The sequence below is a fragment of the Rhodofomes roseus genome (genome assembly GCF_022264815.1).
Source record: "Rhodofomes roseus strain CIRM-BRFM 1785 chromosome Unknown C8Q71scaffold_2, whole genome shotgun sequence".
NCBI classification, from domain to species: Eukaryota; Fungi; Basidiomycota; class Agaricomycetes; order Polyporales; family Fomitopsidaceae; genus Rhodofomes; species Rhodofomes roseus.
The window spans coordinates 927,794-945,882 of record NW_025952958.1 but is presented as its reverse complement, the minus strand read 5'-3'; the positions used below and the strand labels follow the sequence as shown (position 1 = coordinate 945,882).

Sequence of the window (18,089 nt, the reverse complement as noted above, 5' to 3'; positions counted from 1 at the left end):
GGTACGTGCCTCGAGTATGTGCATTCGCTCCTCTAGCCAACAAAACCCAGGTTCTCTCTCGCGAGCAACCATTATCGGCCTATCCTGCGGTATAGGATCTGCCGTCCTTGCCCTCATCACCATTCTATACATTCTTCTACGTCGACGTGCTCAAAATGTGGCCTCGCGCGATGTCGGCAATAACGAGCTCGCGGGCAGACATTTGGCAACAATAGTTGATCCGTTCGTGGATCAATCACTCGCCGACCAGTATATGCCGGGCCCTCCTGCCGTGTCAACGATGGCACAGTGGATACCTATCTCTTCTGCTAGCCCTACTAGTACCACGATGCATGGTACTGCATGCGGCTTCCCAGTGACGGTATCGGTAACCGCGCCCGCCACTGTCGGTGACAACGAGACCGTGCAGCCAGACGCACTCGAGGAAGCAAGAGAGCAGGAACGATACGATAGACATATTCGCAAGTATAGGGATCAAGTTGCGGAACTGCGCAGACTGGCGGAATTGTCTCGAGGCAGACTAGCCGCTTTCGCGCCAAATGGATCTGGGTTCAGTCGAGTGTAGCCGCCCTGCTGGCAGTGTCTCCCGAGACTATTATGTATTAACCCAGATGAGGGCATGTCCCACGGTGTCTGATGTTCCGACCGTCTATGTATGCACTGCTGTGTATGTGATCATTTGGCAGTGCCAGTACTTACTCATTGGGTCCCAGTGTTACTAGACGTCGACGCGCCTATAGTTTCCAGCTTCATAGCTGGCGGCTTAGGTGCTTTTGTTGGTATCGGATCCGGCGTCACCATTGTTATTGGTTTGCTTCGACGGCGGCGGAATAATCGCCGCCACGCAGAACGCCTTGCGGATGCACAGACAAGCTGACAGCAAATCACCATTTCACTTTCGGGACATCTGCCTTCAGATGCCACCGCCTCCGCCCGCGCAGACCTTGATGAAGTTCAGGTCCGTGAAATCCAATGCCAACCCTTGATGCTGCACGCCTTATAGTATCATCGCGAAGGTCGAAGACCCACTAATAGAGCTGCATAAAATGGTCGCACTGTAACATTGTCATGGCATGCTGCCCACCGCGAACCGGGGGGCGTCCGAGTCGGAGCATCTGCGAGTACATTCCACCATGGCAAGCGACTCGGGTCAGTCCGAGTACTAGTACACCTTTCGTTCGCATCTTCCGCATTCTTGTCCACGTCTATCTCGGGCATACCGTCCGACTCATCTCTCACGCCATAGTAAGTATATAGATATAGCGTTGATGCTTAGGCTGTGAGCTTGATTGTTGTTCTGAAGTTCAAGCCTTGACTAAGTCTCCCGAGTTCCCCTGCACACATCATCCGCGGGCGCGCCGGTCGTGGTACCGCGAATCACGATCGCAACACACAAGCTACTTGCGGTGAGTCGGTTTTCTACTTATAGCTAGTGGCACGGCTATCATGATGGCTGTAATACTCAGGCTTGCAGACTACGGAACGAAAGTTCTACAGCGGGGAGCTCAGCTCCATCTTCAGCTGCGAAGTTCAATTGCGATGATCGGAGGCGCCGAGAGCAACACGCCACCACCGTTCCAATGACTAAACTAGTTCCCGGTCTTTCGGTCTTGAATCCACAGAACCCGATCGCCTTTGTCGGGCGGAACACGATATCAGTGGATCTGCCGGCGGTCTATAGCTAGTGGCCACGCAGTGGGACGCGGACATAATGATAGCGCACCAGAGTGACAATGAACGCTTCGTTCGGCACCATACTGGCAGTACGGCGGCGACGGAACTACTGTCAGTGATGTCTTACCCTGATGAGGGCCAATTAATCGCGGGAACCACATGGACTCATGGTGTAGTTCCTTGTGATGATGCCACATCTTGACGGCGTGCGAGAATTGACACGGCTGCCAACAGAGTCAGCCGGGTGCAGAGAATGAACCAGAAGGTGCAGTGTAGACCACTCGGTCAGCCGTCTTCGATGTGGTGGTTTGTTATGTCTGGGGCGGCTCTGATGCCCTGAAGGACATTTATGTGGACGCTTGCGCAGTTGCTGCGCTTCCGATTGAATGAGTACATTCATTCAGGTCGCCGTGCGATGTTGACCCCACACTCCTTTCTACACTTGCAGCTGTGGTCTATTAGTCTTCTGCTACTCATTCCTCATGCATCCTCCATAGCCTGCAACAGAACGATAGACGACACTGACGGCGATTCTGTCACTGGCGTGCACCCGCGCTATTCGTCCTACTGGAACGACGGCCCAAGTTGCAGTGGATGTTCGGCACAACCTGAGGCGGATGAGACTTTCCATGGCACCTGGCACGACACGACCTCCAACAATCCAATGGGCAGCCCTGCGCACAACGTCAGTATAAGCTTTCAAGGTAAGTGGGATTATTGCTCAGCTTTCCTGTCAGATCTCAGAATTCAATTGCGCTTGGTAGGCACAGCAATCTGGGTATATTGCGTAGTCCCAAACTACATCTTGAATGCCGATACACTCGTGAACATTGATTTTACCCTGGACGGTGAATTCTCGAATACGTATACGCATTCACCAGAGCAGTCGGACACATATGACTACAACGTGACGGTCTATAGCAACACGACCCTCAAAAATATCAAACATACTCTTGTGCTGACGGCAAAAGATGACTCACCATCCATCATCCTGTTTGACTGGGCCATGTATACGTGAGTCTTGAGCCCGCGTGTCTAGCCCAACTGACGCGGCCCAACTGACTCGAATGTGCCCATTAGGTTCGAGGACGAGGAATCTGAAGCCTCGACCTGCCCATCTCAGACGCGGGTCCCAGCGACGACAGGGAGCACAACCGCTGCTACGACGCCGACATCGAGTACAGCCGCCGGTGCAGCGGCGACACAGATCCAGAGTACAGACGCTGTTGCAACGGCAACACCTGTACAGGCAAGCATGAGTGAGTCCTTGCAAACTCCAGCGTTCGTTCAGCATAGCTGAGATACCGTTGCAACTAGCTTCGCATTCACATAATCACATCTCCGCCGTGATCGGTGGTGTCATAGGCGGTGTCTGTGCCTTGACCGTCGCGATACTGTTGTGTTTCTATATCCGCAGGCGTCAGTTGCTCCCAGGTCGTTTGCCGTTGAAGGATCGCGACAGCTTGGACGTCAAAGGGGAGGAGGCTATCATCGAGCCATTTCCATTATATGCACAGACATACGCCGCTCCTCGGACACATGCACCAGGGCATCTGCCCATGAAAGGAAGACTTGCCACAGCCGCTTCGTCATGGAGGTGGCATGCAAGTACCACCCGTAGCTTGGAGCCCGGACCATCGATCGAGCCGCCCACCGTCGCATCCTCCGGCGGTACCACAATCTCGGGGGGGAGATCACGGCGCGAAGCTCTTGCGTCCCAGATTCGCGAAATGAAAGAGGAAATCAGGAGGTTACGTGAAGTCGCACTGCGGACGCCAGTGCCCAAGGCCGACCCACTCGCGGATGCATCGCTGAGGAAATCGTAGCGTCGCTTGAAACATCGTCTTCTTCGCAGGTAGCTGTTACAAAGCACGACTGCAATGAGATTGAAGCACTGATATAGTCTTAGGTGTACAGGTTCATACCTTTGGAAGAGGTATCACTCCGGCCGACGGGTAGTACTTTCCGAATCCCGGGTCATGGCCACCACGACTCGGTGACGGCGGCACCAGTGGCACAGCGTTGCGAATGCCCTTTTTCTGGACAACGATACGCACCCCCCTACTAGTATGGACAGAGCATGTCTGCTTCTATATGTATATGGTCACATCGTCCGTCTGTCCTGTTCATTGCATGGGAGAATAGGAACAGTAGCATGTTGACAAGTCCGCAGTGCGCGGCCAGTGCTCGCGGTGGTACGTCACGGTATCGCAGATCTGAATCTCAGGCCAAGGGCGGCGGTGTTGTGGGCGCCAATATTGGCTAAGTATAGTCTCCCCAGGCAGACGTAGACAATTCCTTCAACCTTCGTGCCTCAGGATATCCTTGTCTGACGATTATCGATCCGTCTTTACTACTGCTTCTTTGAGCTCACGAACCAAAGTCGCCTGCTCTCCTTACAGTCTCATCAACATTTGTCTCTATGAACACCGCATCCGACCTGGCAGATGCTGGCGTGACGCAAAAGATGTTCACAGGCAAGAAAGGAGTGCGTACTCCTCCATTCATCACCATATCTGAGGCAGTGTGAGATGATTGTGCGCGCGCAACCGGTAAGTGAAGCTTGAAGCCTTATGAGTGAGAGAATCAATCAACCGAGTTTTGCAGAACCGAATGGGAGGCTTCGTGGCGTAGCTCTTGAGTCTTCCCAGCTTGTTTCCCAATTGCCTCGCTGGCGTCTGGATCTCAATATTCAATAGGCATCGGATGAACAGCGAGCAAGACCGCGTGGCAGTGATATCATGAATGAAACCCCCGTCTGGGGTGTTTTCGAAGACAGTCCGGGGATCGCCTTTGTCCCGGTCTCGCCGTCACCTGAGCTGGTGCGTCACAGTTTCATACTCTCCGGTCCTGTGTTTGCAATCTGATGTACCTCAGTTGCTCGCTGCTCGCTGTATGGAAAGTGATGCCCATTCACTGAAGCGACTATGTATCAGCTGTCCTAGACCGCCTTTTGACATTGGGATGGTTCGACATTCACCGAGCGTCAGATCATCCTTGATTCATCTGTCATAGGAGTGTTATATGCTGCCCTGTCGCTGGCCCATCTCAAGGGTACTACCGCGAGCTCCCCCGGCCTTTGGCATTCGTCAGGGTTCCTTTGTCCGCGATCTTTTCTTTTTACCTTGTGCTTCCTTCCGCGCAGACATGTCTCTCTTTCAACAATTCCTTTCGTTGTCTATTTATCTTCTCCTGGCTCTTCCTCTCCACACCGCAGCAGCCGCCACCAACAGAACGATCGACGACACATATGGGGACTCCGTTACAGGCATCTCTCCCGGCTATTCGAAATTTTGGAATGTAGGACAAGACTGTGCAACGTGTGCTGTTCGCCCTTCGCCAAACCAAGCGTTCATGGGAACATGGCACGATACGACAACCAACAATCCCATGGACTATGTGCCACACAACGTGACGTTGACCTTTAACGGTACGTTGCATGTACGTTTCAGGGCGACTCGCCTCACAATATGATTCCTAGGTACTGCTATATCGGTCTACTGCATCATAGCCAACTTGGTCGAGTCAGACATCACCACGTTCACAAACATATCCTTTGAAATGGACGGTGCGCCGGCGGGCCACTATGTGCATACCCCGAACAAAGGGAACTTCGAGTACAACGTCACCGTGTACAGTGTCGCGGGACTCAGCAACGAACAGCATACCCTCATCATGACGGCGGCGCAGGGTACTAGTCCGTCCCTCGTGTTGTTCGATTGGGCAATGTACACGTACGTCACACACATCCCAGTCGATGAAGGTCTGACAGTATCTAAAGATACGACGATGCCGAGGCGTCGACATCGAGTGTCGACGCGTCGAGTCCGCAATCGGGTACATTGATATCGCCCTCTTACACTACAACGACAGAGGCCAACTTGACCACTATCCCGCCTGACGTCTTGACAGTCACGCTCACTGCCTCGTCAAAAACCCCTGGCTCTCTCGGAACTGGAGGCTCCTCAGCGAGCAGTACTGGCCCATTGTCGTTCCCGTCCTCGTCCTCGAGCACTTCCGGTGTACCCAGTGCGACAAAGACAGGAGCCGCCGTTGGTGAGTACCGCCTCGGTATTGGGTCAACGCAGGACTCATCAGCTCAGTAGATGGGCAAGTGAACATTGTGTTCGGTCTCTTACTATTTATACTCTCGAGTTGGGTTCTTGTATGAGGTTGATGCCGCAACGGGGCCTGTTGTACTTAGTTGATCGGTCAAGAGTTTTCCTTCGCGAATCGCTACTCAAAACGCACACCGCATCGGCGAGTATTTCTATTAGCGGGTGTGGCTGGCTGTTGTACGGACGTAGCGAACATTGCTGCCGGGAGATCGTGTAGTAGAGGTCGGTGAGCTGGTATCATATTTCGAATGTAGCATTCGGTACGAATCGATGAAGGTAGAATTGAGGATGTTCTCTCTAAGACTGAACTGTCTGAAACTGGTAAGTGGGACTTGGTGGTCGGCCATATTATCATTGACACGAGTATATGATGGGTTGAAACACGGCAGGCACCGCCCCGAGTTGCCAGGCGCCTGGGTGCACAGCCGCAGTGGGAGAGGGAATATAGAGGGCGATTGATGGCGACCGCCCGCAGCGCTCTCGGTGACGAGTTCCCTGACACTCGCCGTTGAACGCATCCCTGGACTGGTTCCTCGCTCAGAGCTGGGTTCTCTGCTGCTGTGTCTCTTGTAACGTCAACCGTTGAGCGGTACCCCTTCCTCTCCTTACGATTCGGTTTTACGGCATCATGAACAAAGTATTCGCAGTCTATCGTTACTTCGTCTTCGGTGAGTCTGCGCAGTCTCTGCAGCGCCATAGGACCGACTCGAGACATGACGATCCCTCTGCAGCTCTCTTTATTGCCTGCAATATCGGCATCTTGGTGGTGGCGGCTAAGGACATATCGCTCTCTTTTACTTCGAGTGATGGCTGTGAGTTTTCATTTTTACGGTCCACCTAACACTTGTCTCATCGGACGACCCTCTAGCCACAGTCGAGGTTGATGCGCTCCTGATTGCTCTGGGCAGTGTGGGATTGGTCTTTACATTGCCTGTGTGAGTGGTCATCGCGCTCTGAGCACTCCACAACACGGGATTGACGGACACTACAGCCTCCTTGTCGACGCCCTGCGCAAGGAAACTGTCGTTCGACATGTCTGGTTTGAGTGCTTCTGGGTCGGTCTCTTCTGCCTGTTGCAATTGTGTACGTTCCTGTCAATACCTGCTACGCATTTGTTCTCACGAATCCATTGCAGCGAGCGCTGGTGTCGTCACGCTCACTATGTCGGGCATGGGTGAATGTGCCTTGTACCAGAAGAGTGCGTATTCTGCCAATATAATATGAGGCACGGGCAGCTAACCTTCATCTTCCTAGATGGCGTCACCGTCATCGGCTCCTGCGACTATTCCACCTCGACGCTCCTTATGGCGTTCACATGGGCCGCTGCTGCCGACCGTGAGTAGGAAGGTTCTGTTACTCAGGCTGCTCGCTGACTCTACTTGAATATAGTCTTGCTCTACCTCTTGACCGTGACTGTCATCGCCATTTTGCACCAACAAGATGACCCTCTTGTATGGAAGGCTTATGTCTCTCAGTACTCCTGGTTCGCTGTCCGTCATTCCTTGGGCAGTGAGCCGCCGACCCCTTCGCTACCGGTACAGTCCGTCCCGAAGTCTGGTCAGTCGGAGTTCTCCAACCGGATGGTGGCCCCGAGACGCGACACCGACCCGGAGAAACAAGCCCCCGCCTCCCTGCAGGTGCCACCCCAGACCTCCCTCCCCCGGCGCCCCTCGCTTGAGAAGTCTCAAAGGTCGCCGACATGGACACCCCGCCAACTGCAGCTATCGGCCAGCGTTCCTCTGTCGCCGAAAACTGCGAAGGCCATCCATTCTCGTCGCGTGGAATCACCCGCAGGTGCCCCCGTCAACCGCACCTACGTTCCCGCGACGCGTCCGAGGGAGTCCACGAAGAAGGTCCTCAGGCTGCACAGGCCGCCCTCATTGGACTTGTCCCGTATCACTCCCCCGCGGTAGCCCATCGCGCCTGAGGATACCAGCACGTACCTTCTTCATCCCCTTGGGGCTCCCGGTGTCCCTTTGTGGGTAGTGGGAGATGGGCAGAATGGGACAGGCGTGCTGGTATGCACAGCTACGTTGCGTTGTGCTCACGACTGTCCACGACTTCATGCCCACGACCGAATGGTCGGCGAATGACCACTTGTCACTGGTTGTAGCCCGTCGCATGCGGCGGGTCTATGTCTGGCGGCAAGTATTTCGAATGACTGTAGCCGTAGACCAGTATTGTAGCATCTCCCTAATGCGCGAAGTTACTTGCACGTTTAATTTATTCGTCAGGTCTAGGCTGTGCGTCCTGACAGGACGCTCAGCTCTGACCATATTTTCGATGATATATGCACACCGGACTGAATCTGAGTGAGCACGTACTGTACAGGAAATTTGGCTTGGCAGCTAGGATGTGGGCCAGCCGTCCTACGGGTCTCCAAAAACCAACCCAATCTGGCTCTCAAGGAAGGCACACTGGGCTGCTCTGTAAGGCTCGATGGTCTCTGTGGCTGTCGCATTGATGACGATCTCGTTGTCTCCCGTATATGGCGCCCACTCCACCACGGCGCCTTCGTAGTTTGGATTCCCGGTCCAGACAAGAGACGTCCAACGGTTGATCACCTCGCGAGTGGTCGCGACCTGGCCTGGGGTCAGAGGCTGATACAGGTTGTCTGTCTCGGCCGTAGCGAACACCCAGTAGAGCTCGTCTGCGTGGCAGACCTGCCCGACGCATGTCTCGGGGTTTGGCGTGAGCGGCGAGCCCAGACCAGTGGCGAACACGACCTTGAACGAGTTGCCCGGGTTGGTGGTGTTTGTCTCGAGGGACGCGAGGTACACCATCGGGCAGTGCACGGCGAAGTCGGTGATGAGTTGCGCGAGTGTCAGCACCGCCCCTGAGATCCCGTCCTCTGCTGGTGCGGTCTCGTACGGCCAGAGGTCCGTCGCGTTCAAGATGGCCTGTGCGCCAGTTGTGTTGAACGCGATCGAAAGGTACTCCGGGAAGATGGAGGCGTTCGCGTTCGGCGCGATCGAACTCGGCAGGAAGTAGCAGTACTCGCATTCGTTGCTCGCCCAGATGGTCGGCACGCGCGCGTACACACCGTCCTCGATACTGGATGCGATGTCGGTGAGGACGTAATCACCGTCCACGGCGATACTCCAGGAGATGCCAAGGTTGTAAGATGCCATCGCTATGTCACCGGCAGGAAGCTCCTGCACGCATTCAGCCACGGTGTCGTTGAATGTAGATGAATTCGAAGCGCATCCGAGGTACTGCGCAAGCCTGAGTGACATGTTTTGGGCGAGTGGTATCGAGAGGAAAGGGTCGCTCGTCCCGAAGTCTGACTCAAGGACAGCAGCACCTAGAGGACGGTCAGTCTCCTGGTTTCGTTGTGATATGTGAGGTCTTCCCACTTACTGAACAGGCCTTCTGTGTAGGCGGGGTTTGTGCCGAGCAAGTATCTCGTCATGATGCCGCCGGCGGACTCGCCATAGATGAGTACCTTCGTTGGCTTGTATGACTGGATCAGCAGAGCGACCAACAAATCGTTCGAGCTCTACTTACATCCCCACCAAACGACTCGATGTTGTCCTGAACCCACTGCAACGCGAGAAGCGCATCCTTCAAGGCGGCATTAGAGGCGTTGAACCAACCGAACGCGGTAAGGCGATAGTTGATCGTGACCAGGACAACTCCCGCGTACGACACGAGGTTGGTACCGTCATAGATATTGGAGATGGAATTCCCAACGAAGCCGCTCGTGGTCATATTGAAGGGAAACGGTCCGCTGTCGCCTGTGTTGAGACCGCCGCCATGTACTGGGCGAATGATAATCAATTTCAATGACATGTCCGAACTCAAACGCCAAGTACTACTCACTGAAGAACATTACTGGGAGCTTAGGCGCAGTCTGAATCGAGTTCATCGCAGAGTCGACGACAGGCGAGAAGACATTGAGATAGAGACAGTCTTCGTTCGTATATAGTAGATGTCCGTTGTCCGCATCGGGTGGCTATCGCTCGTGTCAGTACATGCATGCCTAGAATCGTTCCTTTATTGCATACCTGAGGGCACATGGTCCCATACTCGAGCGCGGACCGTTCGGTATCAGCTTCAACTGTCAACGCAGTGGGTGGCTGGAACCTGGCGCTTCCGTTGGTCGACTCCGCGTATTTGATCCCAAGGAAACGGAACGTGAACTTGTCACGGTAGCCAGTCAGGACGCCAGCAGAGGGCGTGGAGAGCTGGATCTGGCGAGTGGTGTCATAGGAAGTGACATTCGAGCGCGTCAGAGGAGCGGAATTCGTGCAAAGGACAGGGAGCTCGGTGCTGAAGTCGATGTTTGGGTCAGGTTGATATCCGGCATCGGAATATTGGTAGCTTGGCGTGAACGCCGCGCAGCTGTTTGGAGCTACAATACGACACAATGAGTACTCTGCGACGCGAAAGTCGTTGAGCTCGAAATTCTCACCTTCACCGGCAATCCAGATCTGCTGCGTTCTGTCTAGAGCGGCACCATGCCGTTCAGACGTGAGCACAACGGACAAGTTCTGCGCCGTAAGACCAGCCGTCGTGTTCGGCGCGGGTAGAAGACTCTCCTGAAACTGATCGCAAGCCAGGGACGCTTCCTCGCAGCTGAACGCACTCTTCAAGTACAATGCACTCGCGCGGTTTGCGTTAGACGGGTCGAGATCATTATTTGAGACGATGACCACGTCTGTGTCGGCATATGTACTCCAACCAGCGACGAGAGTCGAGGGCAGGCTGAACAGACAGCCGAGCAGGGCCGCATAAAGCGATGGTGTGCGCACCATGGCGTCCAGAGTCCACGGTCGAGCTTCATGACTGCTCGGTCTCCTTAAATACGGGGGCCTGGCACCGCGAAAAAGTCAGCAACGGCCATGCAACTAGAGCAGCTGACTGTCATAGCATATATGTTGCGCTGCGACAATTCCCATCAGCTTGCAATGGACGGCCCGACGGGCGACCTGACACGGAGGCGTCGAGAGAGGAGTTCTGCCCATAAATTTCCGAGGAACGGGGTGCCGTCGATCAGGGCTTCGTGCAGTGGTATTCCCATGCAGCGAGCTCGCAGGCTAATTTGAGGGCGACGCAGAGAGGGAGCCCCGACATTGTCATGGGAAGACCTACGCAGGGCATCAGGTGGTCGGTGGCAACGAGTCGCATGTGCGCCAATCTCGGATGCCGACGGCCACTGTGCATGCGCAACTGACAGAACACTTCAGCTGCCAGTGCCTGTTTGCTGCCTGCGACCTGCTTGAGTACGCTACATGTAGGTTGTGCTTAACAAAGCGACGCGTCTCTGCAGCCTTGACGGCTATGACAACTGTCTACAGCTACTAGGTATGTAGTGCATAATTGGCGCTACATCTCGTCGGTAGTTGTAATTTCCATACTACCAGCGGACCGTCTTGCCGTGCCATTTCTGAAGTACACTGTATTCTTACATGCAGATACTGTAGATACAGGAGGACACACGAATCGACAAGCACAGTTCGGCAAAACGAAATGTAAGGTGAGTACGTCCGCCGACTCAGGAGTCAACAGCGACACCACGCGCCGCCTATGCAAGAGTAGTGTGCATGGCTAGGGGAAACGTGAGCAGCTGGATGGCGATGACAATACACTGAATTCGCTCACAATAAAGCCAACTACGCAGCGCCATCGTAAGGCATATTTGAGCCGTTATCATCGACTGTGTCTACGACTCGCGTGATGTTGACGGTGAGCGGGGGATACACCGGTGGCGCGTCTGCCGCAGCGTACGGATGTGCGCCCACCACGTACGGCTCCTTATACGAGTAGGGGACGCCTTCCACCGCACTAGCCAGCTCGTGCTTGCGTGGCGGGTACGACGTAGAGTGGGCGGACGTTGTAGGCAAGCGAGGCGTAAACCCGCTGCCAGTGCTTTGGCTATGGTAGTGTGCCTTCTGTGCCCATCCGAGGGCGACGCGGAAGTTGATCAGCATGAAGGTGATGCCGCAGATGGGGCTCCAGACGTCGATCGCGGTGAACTGCACCACGGACTGCAGCTGGAACTCGAGGAGAAAGAAAAAGTTCCAGCATCTGTTGTTGCAGTCGTTGGTGAGCCCACCGGGACGGCGATGTAAAGACCAGCGTGTACATACGTATGGATGAGTGCGCTTTCTATAACAATCGCCAGGACGCCCTGAGATGGAGGTGAATTAGCTTATCAAAGGGCCCATTGATTGGCAGTAGAAGTACCCTCAAATTTCCACCGCCAAACGACTTGCTGCGAATGCGGCTGCGCCAAATACGCCATGCGATGCAGACTTGGTAAGATGTGAGTTGTCGTGTTCTCAAAAATATCTGATGGCAAACGCACCGGTACAATACACGTTCGTGCTGTGCGCAAGTTGCCTAAGCCGACGGTCACAATGAACGAGCTTGCGGGCTGCTACTCACATAAATGTCATGACGCAGTCGCTCGTAATCCAGCGCCCAATCTCGCCGTGATATGCGTTCTCGCCTAGTTGATACAAGGAGAACCGCCAGCAGAGGCCTACTCCGCACACTGAAGAGATGCGATGAGAAACCACGGCTGAAGTTCGTGTATCACGGACACCTCACCAATCAGTCCAAACCAAGTCAAGATGGGGAAGATGATGATCCACTTGTTGTAGCCCCAGATGATGTACAGGCGGTAAATCTGTACGGGTGAGTCAGTCAATCGTGGTATCGCGAGACTCAATGCAGAACTCACAATCATGGCATCCGACGCCAGCACAGTGGCGAGAAAACATGCCGTTTTGGCGATCTCGGACGGTTCCGCGATGTTCGCATAGACGTACAACGGCTTCGCACCTCCCATAGATTCTACAAAGGCGAAAAAGAGCCGATAGACGGTGAGACTCCAGTGCTACAATATGATGTGAGTGGTTTGAAGGGTACCGCAGAGACGAACACGTACCGCGGTCACAGTGAGGGCGATAAAATTCGATGCGATGAACATCGGTGTTTTGTAGATCGAGCGGGTCGACGACCCAGTCTGCGCCGCCTGCGAGCGGGCACGCTGCACTAGCAGGAAAGTAGACAGCGCATAGAGGACCCAGAACACGCCCGTGAGGGCGCTCTCTATACAGACAGTAGCGAGGTTAGTAGTAACGAGCGACGGAATCTCTGGGTTGCTTGACATATTCACAGCGCTGGTTGCGCAGGACGGCGCACGTAAGATTCCTGTCCTGCACGACGGTCGGTTATGTACTTCGGAAGGTCTGCAAACAGTTGTACCCGTCAGGGGCTGCTATGGGGCGCCACCAACATCCGGCTTCGATGGGGATCCAAGATCCTGCGAAGGATCCGCCCAGAGTGGTCGTCATAAATTGTTCCAGGAACTCGGGGACGCGATGCCGACGCTGGCTGCGAGAACACCTTCCAGTTCTGGTGGCCGGAGCATACCCTCTTTGGGGTCGCCCCCGATGTGTTTGATCGGGCTCCGATCTGTCTTGGGCAAACTCGATCATGACGCACATGAATGGAAGATCCCTCCGAAAGAGAGTATAAGAGAGTTTAGAACCACCCCAGAATCGTTCAGCCTGAACGCGCTCGCCGACACTTGAAATGAATCGTCCGGCCGACTTGTTGAGGTGAGCGCTTTGTGCCGTCTTCTGAACGTCCTCTTGGCCAAGAGAAGATGTGCTTGGACTGTCAAATTGAGGTCAGATGCCTCGAGGAAGCGGTGTAATTGTCTAGAACGCACGTACTAATTTGCTCTCGACCCTCCGACAGATCGCACAACCTTAATTGCGCCCCGTTATGTCGGAAGAGGTTTGCGAAGACGCGGTCACGTGGTACATGTAGCAGATCGATGGTCTGGAAAAATCCGCCTGTCAAGAGTCTGCGAGACGCGTCAATCGCGTCCATAGATGCGGTGAGAGAGCGCATGAGTCTGGAGAAGTGCGGGAGACATGGTGGATGCCTGTCAGAGTTGGTAATGTCTGGGTGATGTCTCGGATCAGGTACGGTAGGCCGGTAGGGTCGGCTACAGGCACGGCACGACGTGCTATAGACATGGCGACCTCACCTGGCGACTACGGTCATCACTGCCGCTGCACTGCAATATTGGATAGGAACACATAGTGTTTATATAGAGCTTGGACGGCCTCGTACGCACCCTGTTACAGTCCCGGTCGCTGCATGACTGTAGCTGGCTGCTCCGCGTTACTCGCACACGAGAGAGCGATACGTCGCACCCAGGGAACAACGCGTCACACACATCTGTGAAAGAGCTCGTCACCCTACCCCTCGGCCAACTCGGTGATGTGGATGAACATACCTTCACCGACTCCATATGTTGGCCTGTCACCGAGAGGGTCCCAGCATACAAGACCGCCGGCTAGTCAATGGCGCCGATTCAGGGGCACCAAGCCCACATCGATCGCAGTCATCTCTCGCTCAGCGTCCGACCATCATTAATCTTTGCAGGTGTATGCATGCATCACTGGTCGCCAGTGGCGCTGGGGAGTGCATCAATTCGACCATTGCACCCGCTTCAGTGAACATCGTGTTCGGACCGAGTCGAGTGCCGCGGCCGTACTGTCAATTGCTGCTTCCTGCAGCACGGGGCACTTTCGCGAGCTTCCAAGAGAATCATGTATGGGGCACAAGATGGGGCAAAGTTCGTTGCCAACGCGTTATACGAACTTGTATACCATGTGTACTGATGAGTCCAGGCACTCGAGTGGATGATCTTGTGAAGACAGTACTCACTGAAAGAGTGCCCTGCTTAGTTCGGTGAGCAGGTGGGCTCAGTGTATGTTGCAGTTGATAACCCCAAGCAGTTGATCTCTTTGTCAGAGGGGAAGACGGTCTTCTTTGAAGTATTGCGGTCGACGTCGACTCGGACCTCCCCTTGACGTGAGTCGGGTCTACGATGCCTGGCAACATCAGTACGCGGAGTACTGACCGTTCCCGTCGTATACTCCACGTCTGAATGACGAGATATTCCGGGCAAGAAGATCGACAAGACAATAAGAAAGCAGTGCACCGAGTGAGAAGACGTGATCCCGCGAAGCAAACGGCCTCGAGACACCGGCGCTTGTTACCTCAATGGGGGCGCCTACGCGGTCGTCCATTGTTTTCTGGCCGCCATTGTTCTCGCTTTGGACACGACGCCTGCACATAAAACCATGCTTGGCCACGGCCCATTCGCTTTGTGGCCCCGGCGGTCCCGGATCGTTATAGAACCTCGACCTCGTCCCTAGGACCGACTGCTTTGTCCCCCCTTCCGCTCGTGCCATCTGCACTGACCCTTCTCGGGTGCATCTCAGGCTCATTTCCGTTTGACTTTTCGGACGCTAGCTTCTAGGCTTGCTGTGACGACGACGACGTCTTAGACCTCGCCGTGATACGTTTTGATACGTGCTCTCATATATACTGAACGCTCTGCGTCCCCTGCTGTATCTCTACTCTCGACCCACTCTGTAAACGCGCCACACAAGATGCGCAACCCGTTCATTCTCTTGCGATTCGTTCTTTTCTGCGAGTGTCCATGATGATCATGTCTAGAATGGTGCTGACGCGCTTCGATAGTCTTCCTACTGTACTTGAGCATCCTCGCGCTTGGGTTCGCGTCATGGAATATTGCAGCAGCGAAGAGGGCCTCTCTCAATGGTGCGTTCCTTAAGGCTATGCTGCGTATCACTCTGGCTCACTGTCTTGTGCAGAGAGCGGCGCACCTGTCTTCGTACTATTCAACACTATCCTGACTATAATATACTTGCTCTTGTATGTCCCCTCGCCGCGCAAGGTCTCACCATTGACTCATCACTCTTTACAGGGCCCTAGCAGAGCTAATATTCCCGTCTTTTTGGTCTCCGACGATTATGTTGGAGTGCGTGTGGGTAGCGGCCTTTGCGATTATGGAACTTGGTGAGTAGTAGCCGCACGCTCTAACAAGAATCCTTGCTCACCGTTCCCATTCGTAGCTGCTGCGATAGACATCACGGTCAGCGGGCCGATCATTGCTTGCAGAGCGGATGGTGCGTACATCGTGTATACCAGACAATCCCATGCTCACACTCATCACAGATGCCATGAGTGCATGCGCCTCATCGACTCTGCTGGTCGTCGTCACTTGGGTGACCAGCTCTCTTCGTAAGCCTTCTACCTTGGTAGCGCTCCACTGCATGCTCATGACTTGCGCAGTGTTGCTGTACCTCTTTGGTCTGATCGGGATTACGATCATGCACTCGAGCACACAAGCGGATATGTGGGGTGCTGCGATCACTTCCGTCCCGTGGTTCGCTACTTCCCAATCGCCGTCTTCGCCTCCTAGCTCCGGGAAGCAATGGTTCTATCCTAAAGATCCTGAGCGACAGGACTTTGAAAGCCCGGTATTCAAGGACGATGAGTCCCTGTTCACGGCGTCGTCCAAAACGCAGTCGATGTGGAAGCCTGCGGGCATCATCCGTCCTCCTTTCAAGGCTGTCTCCATCTCCGCTCCGTTCAGCAAGAGTGTGGAGAGCTTGCGGCCGACATGGGCGAAGGACGTGAAGCCCCGCCGCGGCGTCGACCCTCCCTTCCTCTCGCCGGGGAAATCCCAGAAGAGCGCGCCGCGCCTGAAATCGCACTGGAGCTCCTCCACTACGGTGTCGACGTACGCGCCTCCCGTGCTCCCACCGAAGACCCGCTCGCCTCTGGGCAGGCAGCGGCCCGGCGAGGTCGAGCTCGAGATTCCGAGCCAGATGAGTCTGCCTGTCATCACGCCATCGCCGAGCCGCCCCATGTCGTATGGGATCTTCCCGGAGGACGTGCAGGACCCGGACATGCCCATCAAACCTTGCCACCGCTCGGAATGGATCAGGGCGGATAGCGAATCGCGCTAGACGCGACTGGAGCGCTCCGCCGACGTTAATGCTGCGCATGAACACGAGTATACCACGACCGGACACTACTACTTGGGGCTTTGTTTATTTGGCGTCATTGACGAGCATGTATCATATATTCCACTCTTTGTAGCCAGTATCTGTACATCCTAGATAAATGTATATTCACAACACACTGTTTAATCTTCCGTAGATGGAGGTTCCTCGTCTTGCGGCTGTGCATGGACCTCGAGCTCGTGGATGCGCAGACGCAGCTTTCGGTTCTCTTCACGGGTATCAGCTAATGCGACAATCATTCCTTCCAGCTCTCTCCTCGTTTCCTCCAACTGGCGCACATTATCCTCCTCGAGTTCGCCCGCACTAACAGCGATACCTTTAAAGAGTCAGGTACAGGATGTCAGAGCAAGATGACGCAAGTCGGAGCCATACCTTGGACCAACTTCACCAAACGCCAGAGTCGAAGGATAATGAGCAGCCCTGCTAGCTCCCTCTCGCGTCCTCGAAGAACGACCTCAAGGACAAATGTCGTGACGATTACGACAGCATCAAAGAAGTGCAACGACGAATGCAGTGCCTGTCCGCCGGGCTTGTAATACCTCCAGCCTTGCGCCCATATCGTGAGAGGGATTTCAACGAGGAAGAACGTGGTGATGGCGAGCGAGATGTGGGAGAGCACGGTCAGCCAGACTGGCTGGTTGTCCTCGGGGACGCAGTTCTCCTTCAGAAAGGTGTAGCCGAGGTCGCCCAGGACGCAGGCAGAGTCAATCAAGACCTGTTTGACCAGAGCATCCAGAGGTTGGACGAGAAATCACGCAAGGAGTGAAAAGAGTACGAGCCAGCGTGATGACTGCCTTGTGCAGTTTGGGTGATTCTAGCAACTCCGCGGTCCACTCTTTCCAGGATGCTTCTTTGCTAGTACCGCCTTGGTCGACATCGCGGTCGTAAGAGCTGCTCGTCGGAAGAAGTGGTTCCTGCTCGGACATATTGTCGTGGCAACAGACACAGAGACAGAATTTACAGCGGGCGGTGGCCGAGGACGGCATGATGATGATGATGAACTCAGCATTTATATACCGCAACAAGCAAACAGACGTGCTAAGACGCGGTCCTACTATACTAAGTACAGTAGGCAAGTCGATGGTGGGGGTTCGGGGTGATGTCATGAGGCTTATGTAGTAATGGGCAGGCAACGGTGTAGGGCAGCATAGGGTGTGTCAAAGCAGGGCAACAGGTCCGGGGTAACGATGACAACAAAAGGTCCAAATCCTACTCCTCCTCTCGATACCTTCTCCAGCGGTCTACTTGTCTTGAAGTCCTGGGACCGGCCGCTCACCGGGCTCGTCGTGTCAGCCCCAACGAGGGAGTTCCGGGTTTTGCGGTCAAGCATTCTCGAGGCCTGTGGTGATGGTGGGTGAGTGGTGGCGATAGGGATAGGCCCGGCGTGAGCCTGGCTATGGGTTTCGAGGTGCTGCTCCGTACACAGCGA

General features: G+C 54.7%; 7 protein-coding genes across 7 annotated transcripts; 4 read left to right on the top strand and 3 right to left on the bottom strand.

The window, feature by feature from the left end:
• Window positions 1-1,944: 1,944 nt before the first annotated feature.
• Window positions 1,945-3,878, top strand: C8Q71DRAFT_733970 (uncharacterized protein). The gene is made up of 5 exons (XM_047922367.1): window positions 1,945-2,378; window positions 2,439-2,688; window positions 2,755-2,933; window positions 2,992-3,529; window positions 3,584-3,878. The coding sequence occupies exons 1-4, from the start codon at window positions 2,024-2,026 to the stop codon at window positions 3,498-3,500; spliced, it is 1,293 nt and encodes a 430-aa protein (XP_047783734.1). The 5' UTR covers window positions 1,945-2,023; the 3' UTR covers window positions 3,501-3,529; window positions 3,584-3,878.
• Window positions 3,879-4,582: 704 nt separating this feature from the next.
• On the top strand, window positions 4,583-5,896 carry C8Q71DRAFT_215605 (uncharacterized protein). The gene is made up of 4 exons (XM_047917069.1): window positions 4,583-5,104; window positions 5,156-5,408; window positions 5,456-5,730; window positions 5,781-5,896. Exons 1-4 carry the CDS (start codon window positions 4,699-4,701, stop codon window positions 5,843-5,845), a joined length of 999 nt encoding a protein of 332 aa, XP_047783733.1. The 5' UTR covers window positions 4,583-4,698; the 3' UTR covers window positions 5,846-5,896.
• A 440-nt stretch (window positions 5,897-6,336) lies between these two features.
• On the top strand, window positions 6,337-7,933 carry C8Q71DRAFT_215290 (uncharacterized protein). Its single transcript, XM_047917067.1, has 7 exons — window positions 6,337-6,460; window positions 6,524-6,604; window positions 6,667-6,727; window positions 6,784-6,875; window positions 6,928-6,990; window positions 7,047-7,127; window positions 7,182-7,933. The coding sequence occupies exons 1-7, from the start codon at window positions 6,421-6,423 to the stop codon at window positions 7,703-7,705; spliced, it is 942 nt and encodes a 313-aa protein (XP_047783732.1). The 5' UTR covers window positions 6,337-6,420; the 3' UTR covers window positions 7,706-7,933.
• C8Q71DRAFT_215465 (Alpha/Beta hydrolase protein) lies at window positions 7,934-10,668 on the bottom strand. Its single transcript, XM_047917068.1, has 6 exons — window positions 10,207-10,668; window positions 9,800-10,146; window positions 9,615-9,747; window positions 9,300-9,553; window positions 9,153-9,246; window positions 7,934-9,096 (listed from the first exon to the last, which is right to left on the bottom strand). The coding sequence occupies exons 1-6, from the start codon at window positions 10,547-10,549 to the stop codon at window positions 8,162-8,164; spliced, it is 2,106 nt and encodes a 701-aa protein (XP_047783731.1). The 5' UTR covers window positions 10,550-10,668; the 3' UTR covers window positions 7,934-8,161.
• Window positions 10,669-11,407: 739 nt separating this feature from the next.
• On the bottom strand, window positions 11,408-12,912 carry C8Q71DRAFT_794063 (uncharacterized protein; the record flags this gene model as incomplete). Its single annotated transcript, XM_047925519.1, has 8 exons — window positions 11,408-11,822; window positions 11,885-11,925; window positions 11,982-12,049; window positions 12,103-12,122; window positions 12,183-12,291; window positions 12,348-12,426; window positions 12,481-12,636; window positions 12,688-12,912. 8 exons carry the CDS (start codon window positions 12,910-12,912, stop codon window positions 11,408-11,410), a joined length of 1,113 nt encoding a protein of 370 aa, XP_047783730.1.
• Window positions 12,913-14,940: 2,028 nt separating this feature from the next.
• Window positions 14,941-16,982, top strand: C8Q71DRAFT_215275 (uncharacterized protein). The gene is made up of 7 exons (XM_047917066.1): window positions 14,941-15,257; window positions 15,309-15,389; window positions 15,443-15,503; window positions 15,556-15,647; window positions 15,704-15,757; window positions 15,807-15,872; window positions 15,924-16,982. Exons 1-7 carry the CDS (start codon window positions 15,218-15,220, stop codon window positions 16,601-16,603), a joined length of 1,074 nt encoding a protein of 357 aa, XP_047783729.1. The 5' UTR covers window positions 14,941-15,217; the 3' UTR covers window positions 16,604-16,982.
• On the bottom strand, window positions 16,783-17,586 carry C8Q71DRAFT_720158 (uncharacterized protein; the record flags this gene model as incomplete). Its single annotated transcript, XM_047921343.1, has 3 exons — window positions 16,783-16,976; window positions 17,033-17,375; window positions 17,416-17,586. The coding sequence occupies 3 exons, from the start codon at window positions 17,584-17,586 to the stop codon at window positions 16,783-16,785; spliced, it is 708 nt and encodes a 235-aa protein (XP_047783728.1).
• Between the last annotated feature and the right edge of the window lie 503 nt (window positions 17,587-18,089).